This window comes from Mytilus edulis, chromosome 6 (genome assembly GCF_963676685.1).
Source record: "Mytilus edulis chromosome 6, xbMytEdul2.2, whole genome shotgun sequence".
Taxonomy (NCBI): domain Eukaryota; kingdom Metazoa; phylum Mollusca; class Bivalvia; order Mytilida; family Mytilidae; genus Mytilus; species Mytilus edulis.
Window position 1 is genome coordinate 23,568,601 of NC_092349.1, and position 18,440 is coordinate 23,587,040.

The following is an 18,440-nucleotide window of genomic DNA, read 5'->3' on the forward strand; positions in this document are numbered from 1 at the left end:
AAAAAGTGTCATCTTTGTATGATGAACTTACATGGCTTTTTCTTAAGTCTGTTTGCATGATTCTACTTATTAAATCGGTAGAAAAGATATACATGTAGCTAGCAGACCAAGGTTTATTTTCTAAGAGTAAGAATATTACATGCTTGTTGAAATTTCCAATTTTGAATTATGCACAAAGATGGACCTTTAACAGGTTTGGAACAACACTACAAATGAGGGGTAACCTAACTGGAAGATCATTACAACCCACTGTAAAAAATGAGCATAAAAAAAAGTCATTTATATTCATATCATTTGATGAAACTATTCCCCAAGAACTAAGCATCTATAAAGTACTGAATGGTCAACACATGTCAAAAGAATTTTCTGTTGTTTCTAAACTTATATCTTCTTTATTAATTTGACCCCTCATTTAGAAAGGTTGTTCCAAATATAATGAATTTTCCCACTTTTGAGTTTAATAAAAATCTTAAAAATGTTCTTTATTTTTTTCAACAGTAAAATGACCCCTTGTTTTAGGGACAGTCCCTCATTTAAAGGACACCACTCATAATTTATGGTCCCAACCTGAATACAAAAATGAAATATGTTACAACCAGTATTATGTCAGTAAATTGTCAAAAAATAAGTGAAAAAAAATACTATTTTATATCTTTATCATCTTTATAGTAGTACAGTAGACTCCGGCCAATGGGATACCCAAATTGTCAGCTAAAAATATCCGATTACCCGATATATTCAATTAGACGTCGGATGAATGTATATTCATTGAATATTCTACAAAAATAACTAGATCTATTGCTTAATATGTGAAAGGGCTTGAGGATAGATGGAGTGATTTTTATCAATAACATCATCACGATGTTTGCGAAAAATTATCAGCTGATTATGTAGCTAATGATTAAATTTGTTTCCACTTGCAGTTTTTAAATCCTATATTTATTAAAATCAATCAAATGTCCTGAAGTATTTATGTCAATTATTATCTTCCATCCATAGTTTGTCTTTACTTGTTTAGTAAACAAATTATTTACATTTTCACACAGGTAAACTAATTTGGCTATAAATAGATCAAAGCATGTCTGTATAGAATCTCTAATCTAAAATCGTAATTGTTATAATTTTATTTCTTTCAATAATCAAATTTAAATCTATAAAAATATTCATGATTGATAAAATAGTGTTGCTTAAAGTTTACGCTTTCAGATATTATTTATGTTTAGGTCATGGTTCTAGAGGCTTCTTCACATAGTTGTATACAAACCAATATGGCCGCCACACGTGATTACCTTTGCACATGTAAAAACAATATTTCTGATAAAAGTCAGATTTCTCTTGTCAAAGGGGATTTATATTTATATTGTAATAAATTATTCAGAAGAAGGTACATTCAATTTCAATTATATTTCTTTTTCTATGAGCATTTAGAGTTTAATCAAATTCTCCAAACAGCAACGTACTGCTCTTGTCAACTGAGTCTTGAATAATTTTATAAATAGATTCAAACCATTTGAAGTAGAAGGGCATCTAATTCACATGACAAAGAAAAACAATGAATAAAGACAACAATTTAATAAGAAATAGATCCTTTTTTATTTTTTAAAAAACAAAATCTTCTTGTCTACAGGATTGCAAATTCGTAACTTCAAGGGCAAACTTGTTAACAGGGCGAATTTTCCCGATACCAAATTCACGCATGCGTAATACAAATATCTACAGTAAAAACATCCGGTTACAAGTAAACAAATAACGTTCATGTGGATGAGATGAAATCTAATAATTTACATAAATAAAAGGGTCATATTTACGATTGTGATTGTTTTTCAATCCTAATTTACAAATTAAATGATTCAGATGCTTAATCATGTGTAAAAATCGGTTTCAGGAATCTTTAAGTTGTTCTGAAATTGTAATACACAGAAACGAATGCTGCATACGGAGGCTCAATGAATGGTCAGCCCCTAAGGTCTTCAGAAGACTTGACGTCTTCTTCCACCAAAAACAAATGAATGAAAAATGTTGAACATGTATAATGAAATATAGTTTTAGAAATCGATTAGGCCGAAAAGGCCTTATAACTTTTTTTTATAACATAATTGAAGGACCATTTACACTCAGGACCGAGTCATCAGTAGGCAATAGATGTATTAAAACAACCTAGCATCATATTGCTAGTAGCGGGAGTAGCATTGTCAGGTAAATTTGTTCTTTTTTTTTAAATTTGGTCAATGGACATATAACGTTGGTTCAAATCAAAATAGAATGTTTTTATCTCCCTATTACTTACATTGTACATTTAGGTGATACTACTTTGACAAATCCTTGTAAATGAGAGTTGTCTGTCAAATCTTTATTCCACAAAGAATGAATTGCATAACAACGAACTGAGGTCAAAGCAAAGTACTTTGATGGCACACTTAGACAAAGAGCTAAATCCAGTGATAAACTGGCACACTTAGACAAAGAGCTAAATCCAGTGATAAACTTTATACTACAGGTCCTTCATGAACATCCATCAACCAAAACCATATCTCAATAACATGCTAACATGGTTGAATCAGAAGTCCTGAAAAAGATATATGTTTTTTATTGTATTTTAAGTATATGTACACAGGTTCAAACTTTCTTGTGGTATAAACATTCAGTATCTAGCAACTTCATGCACAAATTGATATAGGTTGAGTGCCCCTCTGTTGGATATAAGAACACACCTCCACTTAAGTTTAGTCAACTGATGAAGAAACATTCAAAACTAGTAAATAAATAGACAATAATAGTGCAGTGACTTGACATATCAACGATATAAGGATGAGGCTCAGAAACGGGGGAATAAGAGTGTTAAACATTCATGTTGCTTCTGACATGTTTTTTCTATTATCAAAATTATATGTTGTTATGATTTTGTAATAAAATAAAATTTCATATTTTTGTTGCTAAACTTTTTTGGCTCAGTATATAAGACTAAAACTGACATTCGGTCTTTACCACATCTTCATTCTCAAAGTCATTTTCGAATCTGACTTTATGATAAAATAAGATTTCATATCTACAACCAATGAAAATCAAATATCCCTCTGATAGACAAGCAATGAAATCCAATCAATAAGTTTACTAAAATATTAGCTACATTGTAGGTGGAACTTTAAACTAGGAAATTAGAAACAATATATGTTAAATATTTTAAATGCATTTTCATGTAATAATATAAATTCCCCAAAATTCGCTATATTTTTCCATTTTTTTGGTGTATATAATAATAATTCTTTATTCCGTAAGCAAATATACAGCTCATAGGATTAAATACATACACAAATTATACAGTTCACATAAACATATACATAAACATATACAGCATTACTATATAGCGGAGTTTGGCATATAATTTACATTGGTAATAAAGGTACAAAACAAAAATCAAGTGTTACGAATTTTCTCAGCCTCGTACAGATATTTACCCAGATTATTTAATTCTTTAATATTTCTTACAGATAGTAATTGAACTAATTTGAAGGTAGATGGGTTTCTGTAATAATATATCTTAATATATTTACTTCTGACATTTACATATTTATCACACTCTAATATAAAATGATATTCGTCTTCGATGACTTTCTTATTACACATATTACAAACACGCTCATTTCTGGAAATATTAAAGTATCTTCCAGTTTCTACATTAAGTGAATGTGAATTTATTCTATATTTAGTTACATATGACTGATATAAACTGTTCAATGGTCGATTCAAATAAAATTACAAAGTATGTCCATCATGTATATATTGATATAAATAACATTTTGAAGTGTTTTCAAAAAATGACAAGGCTTCTGCTATATAATTATCAACAATTCTTTTTTTAAATTCATGCAAAAATAATTGACTATTTCCAACACTTTGTGCTAACCATATATCATTAAATCCATACCTGTTTAGTATGTCTCTTATTTTACAACTCCAATTGAGTTTATCATTCGGTTTGACAAAACTAGATTCGTACATATCTTCATAAATACTATTCAATATACAATTATTAGATTCTAATAGCTTCAACCAATAACGTACCATTCTTACATATCTATTAAAATACAATGGTAAACGACCAAGTTTAAAATACACCATATGGCTCACAGTCGTTTTTCTCACTTTCAAAATTCTTTTTAAATAATACAAATGAAGCGTTTCTATATCAGCTCCTTTATGGAAACCCCATATTTCACAACCGTAATTCAGAATACTTGTTACATATGTATCAAAAAGGGACATCAAAGTCTCAGTGTTATAACAATCATCATAAATCTTACTCAATAAACAAAATGTAGCCTTTCTACCCTGTTCAGATAGTGTTTTCTGTGTTACAGTAAAAGTACCGTTATAGTTTAATAACAAACCAAGATATACAAACTGATCACACATTTCTATCATTTTACCATTCAAATACCATTTTTCGTTCTCTTTCAGTACAACGTTGTTACGAAAAACAACTATTTTGGTTTTTCTTAAATTAATATCAAGACCATTCTTGTATGAACTATCATATACAGTGACTATCATTTTTTGTAAATCAGAAATACTTTCGCTGAAGAGAACTGTATCATCAGCATACATAAAAAGATAAAGATTTAACAATTTTACTTCATATGGTTCTATTCCTTGTTTAATTAACTCAATTTCTATGTCATTTACATAAATTGCATATAAAAATGGTGATAATGATTCGCCTTGCATTAGGCCAACATTACAATGAAAGAAATCTGAAAATTCACCATCTAATTTAACACAAGTTTTTAACTTAGAATACATTGATTTAATAAGATTCAGTAAATTTCCACTAATACCGCATTTTAACATTTTTTGCCATAAAACATAATGTGACACACTGTCGAAAGCTTTGACAAAATCAATGAAACAACAATAGAGACGCTTTCCTTTACGTAAACTTTTTGATACAATAGTTTGAGACTATATTGACCTCTAGATGTTTCTTAATTACATTCAGTTTGGTGCGAGTTGATGTTTGATTGTTGTACATGTTACAACCAACGCTCCACATGGCACAGCTTTAAACGATCGCAGAGGTCGAACCTTGAACAGTTGGGACATGTATGGACGCTACAATCAAGCTTCGGTTTTTAAATAAGGGAACAATATAACCTTTTCAACTTATAAAAGGGGGGATACATTACCACAGAATAAAACTTTTCTTCAATTATTAAAATATTTAACGTGTTCAATAGTTTGTTTTGACATGTAGATGACATAAAACTATTGCAATTAAAGAAATACAACGATAGAATGATAGCCGTAGGGATATTTATGAAGAAATTAACCCATGAATTTCGGTTTTATTTTCAGGTCAGATTAAAATTTTAAAGTTATACTTTGAAGCAATGGAGAATTCAGAAAACCTCATCATCAAGTTAATATACGTTCTTGTAGCATTTAGTGAGGTTTATGGCAGATATTATAGGAATCTAGAAAGATTCAATATTTACACAAACGGTGTAATTTATACTGTTGATCCTAAAGCTGATTCGTGGCATTCCAATCCTGTACAGGCAATGGTTGTCAATTATCACACTGGTTATATCGAATATATCGGTAATAATGGTGATGCGATGGACTATTACACAGGTACTAACTGAATTTATATAATATTTCGGTAATAATGCATAAAGATGTGATGGACTATTACACAGGTACTAACTGAATTATATAATAAATAGGTAACAATGGGGATGCGATGGACTATTACACAGGTACTAACTGAATTATATAATATATCGGTAATAATGGTGATGTGATGGACTATTACACAGGTACTAACTGAATTTATATAATATTTCGGTAATAATGCATAAAGATGTGATGGACTATTACACAGGTACTAACTGAATTATATAATAAATAGGTAACAATGGGGATGCGATGGACTATTACACAGGTACTAACTGAATTTATATAATATTTCGGTAATAATGCATAAAGATGTGATGGACTATTACACAGGTACTAACTGAATTATATAATAAATAGGTAACAATGGGGATGCGATGGACTATTACACAGGTACTAACTGAATTATATAATATATCGGTAATAATGGTGATGTGATGGACTATTACACAGGTACTAACTGAATTTATATAATATTTCGGTAATAATGCATAAAGATGTGATGGACTATTACACAGGTACTAACTGAATTATATAATAAATAGGTAACAATGGGGATGCGATGGACTATTACACAGGTACTAACTGAATTTATATAATATTTCGGTAATAATGCATAAAGATGTGATGGACTATTACACAGGTACTAACTGAATTATATAATAAATAGGTAACAATGGGGATGTGATGGACTATTACACAGGTACTAACTGAATTTATATAATATTTCGGTAATAATGGTGATGTGATGGACTATTACACAGGTACTAACTGAATTTATATAATATTTCGGTAATAATGCATAAAGATGTGATGGACTATTACACAGGTACTAACTGAATTATATAATAAATAGGTAACAATGGGGATGCGATGGACTATTACACAGGTACTAACTGAATTATATAATATATCGGTAATAATGGTGATGTGATGGACTATTACACAGGTACTAACTGAATTTATATAATATTTCGGTAATAATGCATAAAGATGTGATGGACTATTACACAGGTACTAACTGAATTATATAATAAATAGGTAACAATGGGGATGCGATGGACTATTACACAGGTACTAACTGAATTTATATAATATTTCGGTAATAATGCATAAAGATGTGATGGACTATTACACAGGTACTAACTGAATTATATAATAAATAGATAACAATGGGGATGCGATGGACTATTACACAGGTACTAACTGAATTTATATAATATTTCGGTAATAATGCATAAAGATGTGATGGACTATTACACAGGTACTAACTGAATTATATAATAAATAGGTAACAATGGGGATGCGATGGACTATTACACAGGTACTAACTGAATCATATGATAAATAGGTAATAATGGTGATGTGATGGACTATTACACAGGTACTTACTGAATTATATAATAAATAGGTAACAATGGGGATGTGATGGACTATTACACAGGTACTAACTGAATTATATAATAAATAGGTAACAATGGGGATGCGATGGACTATTACACAGGTACTTACTGAATTATATAATATATCGGTAGTAATGGTGATGTGATGGACTATTACACAGGTACCAACTGAATCATATGATAAATAGGTAACAATGGGGATGTGATGGACTATTACACAGGTACTAACTGAATTATATAATAAATAGGTAACAATGGGGATGTAATGGACTATTACACAGGTACTAACTGAATTATATAATAAATAGGTAATAATGGTGATGCGATGGACTATTACACAGGTACTAACTGAATTATATAATAAATAGGTAACAGTGGGGATGTGATGGACTATTACACAGGTCCTAACTGAATTATATAATAAATAGGTAACAATGGGGATGTGATGGACTATAACACAGGTACTAACTGAATTATATAATAAATAGGTAATAATGGTGATGCGATGGACTATTACACAGGTACTTACTGAATTATATAATAAATAGGTAACAGTGGGGATGTGATGGACTATTACACAGGTACTAACTGAATTATATGATAAATAGGTAATAATGGTGATGTGATGGACTATTACACAGGTACTAACTGAATTATATAATATATCGGTAGTAATAGTGATGTGATGGACTATTACACAGGTACTAACTGAATTATATAATATATCGGTAATAATGGTGATGTGATGGACTATTACACAGGTACTAACTGAATTATATAATAAATAGGTAACAATGGGGATGTGATGGACTATTACACAGGTACTAACTGAATTATATAATAAATAGGTAACAATGGGGATGCGATGGACTATTACACAGGTACTAACTGAATTATATAATAAATAGGTAATAATGGTGATGCGATGGACTATTACACAGGTACTAACTGAATTATATAATAAATAGGTAATAATGGTGATGCGATGGACTATTACACAGGTACTAACTGAATTATATGATAAATAGGTAACAATGGGGATGCGATGGACTATTACACAGGTACTAACTGAATTATATAATAAATAGGTAACAATGGGGATGTAATGGACTATTACACAGGTACTAACTGAATTATATAATAAATAGGTAATAATGGTGATGTGATGGACTATTACACAGGTACTAACTGAATTATATAATAAATAGGTAACAATGGGGATGTAATGGACTATTACACAGGTACTAACTGAATTATATAATATATCGGTAGTAATGGTGATGTGATGGACTATTACACAGGTACTAACTGAATTATATAATAAATAGGTAACAATGGGGATGTGATGGACTATTACACAGGTACTAACTGAATTATATAATAAATAGGTAACAATGGGGATGCGATGGACTATTACACAGGTACTAACTGAATTATATAATAAATAGGTAACAATGGGGATGCGATGGACTATTACACAGGTACTTACTGAATTATATAATAAATAGGTAACAATGGGGATGTAATGGACTATTACACAGGTACTAACTGAATTATATAATAAATAGGTAACAATGGGGATGTAATGGACTATTACACAGGTACTAACTGAATTATATAATAAATAGGTAACAATGGGGATGCGATGGACTATTACACAGGTACTAACTGAATTATATAATAAATAGGTAACAATGGAGATGCGATGGACTATTACACAGGTACTAACTGAATTATATAATATATCGGTAATAATGGTGATGTGATGGACTATTACACAGGTACTAACTGAATTATATAATAAATAGGTAACAATGGGGATGTGATGGACTATTACACAGGTACTAACTGAATTATATAATAAATAGGTAACAATGGGGATGCGATGGACTATTACACAGGTACTAACTGAATTATATAATAAATAGGTAACAATGGGGATGCGAAGGACTATTACACAGGTACTAACTGAATTATATAATAAATAGGTAACAATGGGGATGTAATGGACTATTACACAGGTACTAACTGAATTATATAATAAATAGGTAATAATGGTGATGTGATGGACTATTACACAGGTACTAACTGAATTATATAATAAATAGGTAACAATGGGGATGTAATGGACTATTACACAGGTACTAACTGAATTATATAATAAATAGGTAACAATGGGGATGCGATGGACTATTACACAGGTACTAACTGATTTATATAATAAATAGGTAATAATGGTGATGCGATGGACTATTACACAGGTACTAACTGAATTATCTAATAAATAGGTAACAATGGGGATGTGATGGACTATTACACAGGTACTAACTGAATTATATAATAAATAGGTAACAATGGGGATGCGATGGACTATTACACAGGTACTAACTGAATTATATAATAAATAGGTAACAATGGGGATGTGATGGACTATTACACAGGTACTAACTGAATTATATAATAAATAGGTAACAATAGGGATGTGATGGACTATTACACAGGTACTAACTGAATTATATAATAAATAGGTAACAATGGGGATGCGATGGACTATTACACAGGTACCAACTGAATCATATGATAAATAGGTAATAATGGTGATGTGATGGATTATTACACAGTTACTAACTGAATTATATAATATATCGGTAGTAATGGTGATGTGATGGACTATTACACAGGTACTAACTGAATTATATAATATATCGGTAGTAATGGGGATGTGATGGACTATTACACAGGTACTAACTGAATTATATAATAAATAGGTAATAATGGGGATGTGATGGACTATTACACAGGTACTAACTGAATTATATAATATATCGGTAGTAATGGGGATGTGATGGACTATTACACAGGTACTAACTGAATTATATAATAAATAGGTAACAATGGGGATGCGATGGACTATTACACAGGTACTAACTGAATTATATAATAAATAGGTAACAATGGGGATGTGATGGACTATTACACAGGTACTAACTGAATTATATAATAAATAGGTAACAATAGGGATGTGATGGACTATTACACAGGTACTAACTGAATTATATAATAAATAGGTAACAATAGGGATGTGATGGACTATTACACAGGTACTAACTGAATTATATAATAAATAGGTAATAATGGGGATGTGATGGACTATTACACAGGTACTAACTGAATTATATAATAAATAGGTAACAATGGGGATGCGATGGACTATTACACAGGTACTAACTGAATTATATAATAAATAGGTAACAATGGGGATGCGATGGACTATTACACAGGTACTAACTGAATTATATAATAAATAGGTAACAATGGGGATGCGATGGACTATTACACAGGTACTAACTGAATTATATAATAAATAGGTAACAATGGGGATGCGATGGACTATTACACAGGTACTAACTGAATTATATAATAAATAGGTAACAATGGGGATGTGATGGACTATTACACAGGTACTAACTGAATTATATAATAAATAGGTAACAATGGGGATGCGATGGACTATTACACAGGTACTAACTGAATTATATAATAAATAGGTAACAATGGGGATGCGATGGACTATTACACAGGTACTAACTGAATTATATAATAAATAGGTAACAATGGGGATGCGATGGACTATTACACAGGTACTAACTGAATTATATAATAAATAGGTAACAATGGGGATGCGATGGACTATTACACAGGTACTAACTGAATTATATAATAAATAGGTAACAATGGGGATGTAATGGACTATTACACAGGTACTAACTGAATTATATAATAAATGGGTAATAATGGTGATGCGATGGACTATTACACAGGTACTAACTGAATTATATAATAAATAGGTAACAATGGAGATGCGATGGACTATTACACAGGTACTAACTGAATTATATAATATATCGGTAACAATGGGGATGTGATGGACTATAACACAGGTACTAACTGAATTATATAATAAATAGGTAATAATGGTGATGTGATGGACTATTACACAGGTACTAACTGAATTATATAATAAATAGGTAACAATGGGGATGTGATGGACTATTACACAGGTACTAACTGAATTATATAATAAATAGGTAACAATGGGGATGCGATGGACTATTACACAGGTACTAACTGAATTATATAATAAATAGGTAATAATGGGGATGTGATGGACTATTACACAGGTACTAACTGAATTATATAATAAATAGGTAACAATGGAGATGTGATGGACTATTACACAGGTACTAACTGAATTATATAATAAATAGGTAACAATGGGGATGTGATGGACTATTACACAGGTACTAACTGAATTATATAATAAATAGGTAATAATGGGGATGTGATGGACTATTACACAGGTACTAACTGAATTATATGATAAATAGGTAACAATGGGGATGCGATGGACTATTACACAGGTACTAACTGAATTATATAATAAATAGGTAATAATGGGGATGCGATGGACTATTACACAGGTACTAACTGAATTATATAATGAATAGGTAATAATGGTAATGTTTATAGGTTATCGTTGGTTATTTTAACGAAATAGATTTTCTCGCTTGAGCCGGTCACGGCGAAAGCAAGAAAAGCAATCGAGTTGAGTTGACCAATAATGATCTGCTGATCGCTATATTACCTATGACGATGTTGTCAATTTCATGTGAATTTCATTAGCAACGCTACGTATCATCTTAGTTTCTAGCGATCATTTTTCCATCTCAAGCGAGTATCATGATATGAAAATTATAAAAAAAAATCAAAGCGATAAGATGGCCAACCTAAATAAAAAGCAGAACATATTTAAGGTGGTACCTAACACTACAGGGAGATAATTCTGTAAAATCAGCTAAATGTTCTAATTACGTTGTATTGTAAAGGGAACATAAAGCTTTTCAATGATCAAAATTGGTATTTGTCAAACTGCTATATAACCAGTGTAATTTTTCTGACAAAACGGTTTGTTCAAATTTTTAGAAATTTTTATATTTTTGTTCAAGGGTCAAAGTAAATACTTTGAAAAAATTTTATGAAAATTAAACGAGCCAAATTAATTTTAGTGAAAGTGTTGGGTACCACCTTAACATAAACAATTTATGTAAATAAAGAACGTCTGCAAAGTTGATGTACAATGAGAAAATGTTTGTGATATCATATGTGTTCTGTTCTTTCTTAACCTAAGGTAAAACATGCTACACAGAGTTTGATTAATGTTCATACATTTATATTTGTTTTACGGACAGTAAGCTTAACATTGAGATTCAATTCACGCTAAACACAAAGTACGTATAAGCCTCAAAACATAAATTATTGTAGAAACAAGTTTAAATCAAATTTTTTATCCTTACATGAATTACCAATCAATCTTTATCAGAGGCTGCATATTCAATATAATATTAATGTAAATTATAAATACTTGTATCATTATCCATTATCTCCATTTTAATTCTCAATTTGATACAACCTATCTGTTTCAGAACTGAGCAAGACATTTGATTTAAAAGGGAAAACAGTACTTCCCGGATTCCATGATGTACATATGCACCCTCTAGAGGCTATGACAAAGCTCGGTGGAGGATGTTCAATTCCAAAGCAGACACCTCCCGAAGACATTAAGTATGCAATTTCACAATGTAAACCGACCAATGATGCACCTGGTTGGATTTTAGGTCACGGTCATTCGATTGAATTCATTTTGGACCATATTGAAAATGAAGGAAGACCACCAAAGGAGATAATTGACGAAATTATAAATACTCATCCAGTCATTCTTATGGATGAAACATCTCATTCTGTATGGGTTAATTCAATGGCTCTTAAAAAGGCGAGAATCACGAAAGACACTAAAAATAATCCCGGTGGTATAATTATGAAAGATTTAGAAACTGGTGAACCGAATGGTATATTATTTGAAAACGCTGGGAATGAAATTATGGACATAGCTATTGCATCGTTTGGTAACCAAGACGCTGCAAACTACGATGCTTTAAGTAATGCTTTATGGGAACTTAAAAAGAACGGAATCACATCCATATGCGACGCCAGAACTTACTGGAAACGAAACCATCACACTACTTGGAAAAGGGTATGTGATAATAACGAATTAACCGTTCGAACTGTTTTAGGGCTTTGGGCATATCCTAGTATGCATGATACAGAGCAAATTCAAAAGTTGAAAGATTTGCACACTAATGATTATAACAGCAACAAATGCTTTCTTAAAATCAACGAAATAAAAGTATATTCAGATGGAATAGTAGATAGTACAACTGCTGCCATGTTGGAACCGTATGCAAAAAATCTACATTTACCTGGTCTAGTGGAAAATATTGGCATGAATTATTTTACACAGGATAGATTGCAAAAATACTTCGAACAACTACCAAAGTTTGACTTTCATATACATGCTATAGGTGACCGGGGCGTGCAAGAGGTTTTAAATGCAATTGAAAAAACAAAAGAAATAAATGGTAGCCGTCATCGCATGACTCATCTGGAGATTGTAAACAAACGTGATATTCCCAGATTCAAGGAACTCGGTGTGATTGCTGACTTCCAGGTTACTGGTGAATTTACCCTACCGGGAGAAACAAGAGCCCCGATTATACATTCTGTTGGTGAAGATAGAGCAAAAGATTTCATACCAGTAAAAAGCGTTGCTGATACAGGTGCCGTCGTGACATTAAGTAGCGACTGGGATGTTAGTAGTCTTAACCCGTTTATAAGTATTCAGCATGCCACACAGAGGGATCAGCAGTCAGTTTCTGTTAAATCTGCTATAGAAATGAGAACAGTAAACGCAGCTTATGCAATGCGACAGGAGAATGAAGTTGGCTATTTAGGTCGTGGTATGGCTGCTGATTTTATTGTTGTTGATAAGGACATTCTTAAAATTCCAGTTCACGAAATCGGTTTCACGAAGGTCGTGCAGACCGTGTTGCAAGGACAAACTATTTATCAGTTGGACAAGAAATAAATACTTTTAATTATGTGAAAATGACATGACAGTTTTATATACCTGTCTATTTTTTTTTAAATATAATAATCTATTGCTTCTTTTTTTTAGTATAATAAACGGATTTCAAAGAATTCACCTTTATTTGTTAACATATCATTCAAATATATTGTAAACTTTGCACTGAATTGTTAAAATGACATCATATATGGTTCCTTTGACTATTATATATTACATTTTTCATCAGATTGTGGACTCTTATCATAAGCCTCCTCTCCAAAGATAAAAATACTATTTCGTCAGCGTATACTTTAGTTTACTCCCTATTCTAGAAGCGAATCAAATATTAAATAATCGCTAAACAAATGCTAGTTTTCAGGAGAGACATTTCATTCAATATTTGACAATACTAGAGTCAGTATTTTGCGATAAAACGAAGCAGTTTAAAATAACCACAAGTCTATGGTATACGGTATATTTATCCAAGACACGCTGAGTTTAATAAATATAAGAAGATGTGGTATGGGTGAAAATGAGACAACTCGCCATCTTAGTCCAATTTTGAAAGTAAACCATTATAGTTTACAGCACAGTATTCAACATGGAGCCTTGGCTCACAACGAACAGTAAGCTATTAAGTTACTTTTACTTGTATATATATATAGATACATGTATGTGTGAGTTCAAGTCAGTTATTTTATTGCTGTTGTTACTTTTGTTCATGTCACAAGTATAATGATACTTATATGATAAAATAAAGATTATTATATAAAGGGCCCCAAAAAAATGGATAATGTTAAACCATTCAAACAGGAAAACCAACGCTCTAATCTATATATAAAAAGAGAAACAGTTATGAACCACATCAACAAACAACAACCACTGAACATCAGGTTCCTGACTTAAAAGACAGGTGCAAACAAATGCAGCTGGTTTAAACGTTTGAATAGGTATCAACCTTCAACCTTACCCGAATCAATAGTGTAACATCACAACACAGAAAGACACACTATAAGATATCAATTGAAATGATCTAGCAATAAAACAAGGTTTAATCCACCATTTTTTACATATGAAAATGTCTATAAAAAGTTAGGAATATGACAGTTGTTATCCATTCGTTTGGTGTCTTCGAAATTTTGATTTTGTCATTTGATTAGGGACTCTTCGTTTTGAATTTTCCTTGGAGTTTAGTATTTTTGAGATTTTACTTTTAAATTACCCCAATCAAAGGGCATATTAATAGAAAAAAGTGAACATTCACTAAACGAATAAATTCGATCTATGACATAATGTAAATTATAAAATCAATAAAATAAAGGGTTAGATGTTAAAATTATCAGAAGACAACCATAACATTGGACATATTGTTGGAAGATATACAGTAATGGAATACGGAAATATTTTTTTGCAAAACAAATATTTTGTTTTTCATAGTACAAGAGCAAAAGATAACGTTTATAGTTATACAAAACAGAGCTGGTATACATCGCAAATAGAGAGACGATGGTTAATGCTCAATAATTAAACATCAAATAACAAAACAATCATTACAAAACAACAGGTCAAATTAACACGAAACTACGATTTGAGAGTCCGGTTAATGTAATAAAAACATGTTGCTTTGTATTTATTGTAAGTTTAATAGATTATGTATCAAAAAATTTAGTCGGAGATAATTATTCAAGCCAGGAAGTGATGTCGATCACTCTTATTTTAACTTCTCATAAAAAAGGCAAGACACACAGGTTCGGACACGTCGCATTCTGTCAGTGGTCGGTGGTTCGCTCCCTCATCAGTATCGTCGTTAAATGTTTACTTTCTTTTTCGGGTTTCATATCATACACTAGTATTTATGGAAAATGGTATATCGATAAAAAAGAAACTGGCAATAAAACACTATTATTACAGTAGGTCTTTAGTGTACTACAGGCCTTACAACCGAGCAACATGAACCATATTCTTTATTGCAAAAACATGAAACCCTTGCAGGTTAAAATGCAAAAATAGTACAGTGTATACCCAAAGGGACAAGAAACATAATGCATGAAAAATGTTTTATACAAGTGAAGATGATAATGATAACATATACCAATGTGGACCTTATATTCGCTATTCCATAGATTGCTTTATATAGTATACAACACTAGACAAAATATCTTTATTGTGATCTAGATCTTTATAATTATGTCCATCAAACGGATAAACAAATCATGTTTTACATGTGGCACCCGTTTTGTAGTTTATATATATAAGTACACATTCTGTCATTTTACATTCAAGGAAAAGGGAACGCACGTCTGTTGCTTTAACAAAAGAAAGAAGAACTATCTTTAAAAAAGATATCCGACGTAGAATCATATTCAAAACAGTGTGGTCCTGGTCATTGATTGACGACCTAAATTATCCCATTGACTGGGACAGATTAGGTGAACGTTTGTCTGTAACGACCATTGCTCACTTCTTACTTATTATAGAATTTAAACTGTGGGGTCACCAAAGGTTCTTAACGTTTTAATAATAAAATAATTCGAAAAATTATTCGGGAATAACCTTTATGTTTTGATTTATATTATTAATAAATAAATTTGGTGTTTTGTCTGTCTTCTGATTGGTTAAAATTATTAGTTTTATTTTCAATGTTGTCAATTTTGATGGCGACACGCCCACTCTGACGTTGAGTATTCATACGCCAACATGTGTGTACGCTTGTTATTGTTAATATAAATAATATAAAAAGTTCTTTGAGCCTTATTTTTGATAGAAATTTATTTATAATGAATGGCAATGATTTATTTTTATTTTACAAGTTTGATCGTTTATATCAATATACAATGTTATTTCCATTGTTTTATGCAATGTAGGTCTACATAAAACATTAATGCTGCAGCTGATTTAATAAGTTTATTTAAATAAATCGGAAAAAAAACTTCGGTTTCTTAATAGTACAATCTGAATAAAATTCGGATCTGTCATCATTTTCATTCGTATAGTTCTGGACAAAATATTCAATTTCATGATGTTTGATGTATAATGTGTCTCCCCTAGTTCAACATAGTGCTGTCCAATGGTAAGGTTTATGATGGTAAATCCCAGTCACAGGTGTTTTAATGAACCGTGTCCCACATTCTTAAACATGCACATGTGAGGGTATAGTTACGTATAATTTCTATACCGTTTTCATTTATTGACATTACTCCACGGATTGATTCTCAGTAAACGTCATTTTTCCCCAAAAAAAATCTGCTGAAACCTTGGCTAAAAACCATCTTAAACTTGCAGTGTTGTGATAGTTTTTGCTTTTTGTTAAAGGCCTTGTTGTGATTTTGAAATGAAGAACACAATAAAACGTATCGCTGTGATGTGAGATATATGCCCCGTGTTCATGATCTGATTTCTTGTCATGGATTGATTCCCTCCCTATCTGCATACATCTGCATGTGCCATGTCAGCAGTATGTAGCTCACGTTAAATATTTAAATATTTTCTTTTTTTTTGTTTTGTGGTGGATATCTTTATTATTGAGAGATAATCATTTCTACTCCGGTAACATGAATGTGAGGGGTGTTTTCCCGATTCTCCACATAAAGAAAGAGTGAATCCCGATATCTTTACAAATGTAATCATCCATTCCAGCATTCGCGATAACTCGAATTCCAACAAAAAATAAATCCCCCAAAAAGGTGCTTCCGCTTATAATAAAACTGTATACACCGGGTACATATTTAACGTTAGTTCAACACAAACATAAAAATTGTTAACAGAACATGTATTATTATTGATACCCCCTCAGCATTCAGTCATAATATTTAAAACTACACATTGACAACAACGGCGAGAAGGAGTGTACGGTGACTAGATTATTTGGGTTATGCTATAAAACCGTGCACCAGATCAGAAGTATACCTGTTCAAGAAATATGATTAACTTTCAGAAAACCAGTACCTTATCATACATGTATGTTGCTTAAAGAGTGTTGTGTTTTTCAGCACTAGCAAGCAGTTTTGACATGAAATGACTGTCCCTTTTTTAACATATATTTGGTATATAATAAAGCCTGACGAAAGATCATTCGGTTGTTTCGGGATTGTTCTTAAATACTCGGACACATTGGGATTTTTCAATCTCAAAATACTGAAAATCAAGTGAAGGGTGCTTGGAGTTTGCATGCAACAAAAAAGGTGAAACCTTTGGGGGAATAACGTTAAAGTAGCATGTTCTGACAGAATATTACACTTTAAGTGAAATGTTTTTGACATCTCTTTAGAAAAATGTCAAAATGGCTGCCATTGATATAGACACAGCAAAATTTGAAAAGTGAAGCATTTACGGCCTTCAACAATGAGAAAAACCAAATGCATTATATTTCGTTAGAATTTGATTACAAATATGAAAAATGAAGC

General features: G+C 31.3%; 1 protein-coding gene across 5 annotated transcripts in view; it reads left to right on the forward strand.

Moving 5' to 3' along the window:
* Window positions 1–14,171, forward strand: part of LOC139527374 (putative amidohydrolase YtcJ) — an 86,785-nt gene extending 72,614 nt beyond the window's left edge. For 3 of the 5 annotated variants that reach the window (XM_071322787.1, XM_071322788.1, XM_071322789.1), the window contains 2 exons: window positions 5,353–5,631; window positions 12,560–14,171. In XM_071322787.1, the coding sequence (XP_071178888.1) occupies window positions 5,388–5,631; window positions 12,560–14,058 (1,743 nt within the window). In that variant the 5' untranslated portion in view covers window positions 5,353–5,387 and the 3' untranslated portion in view covers window positions 14,059–14,171. Of the gene's footprint in view, window positions 1–5,352; window positions 5,632–10,850; window positions 10,898–11,524; window positions 11,558–12,559 lie in introns of those variants that run through there. The other 2 variants (XM_071322790.1, XM_071322791.1) reach the window with 2 other exon arrangements.
* Window positions 14,172–18,440: the final 4,269 nt, after the last annotated feature.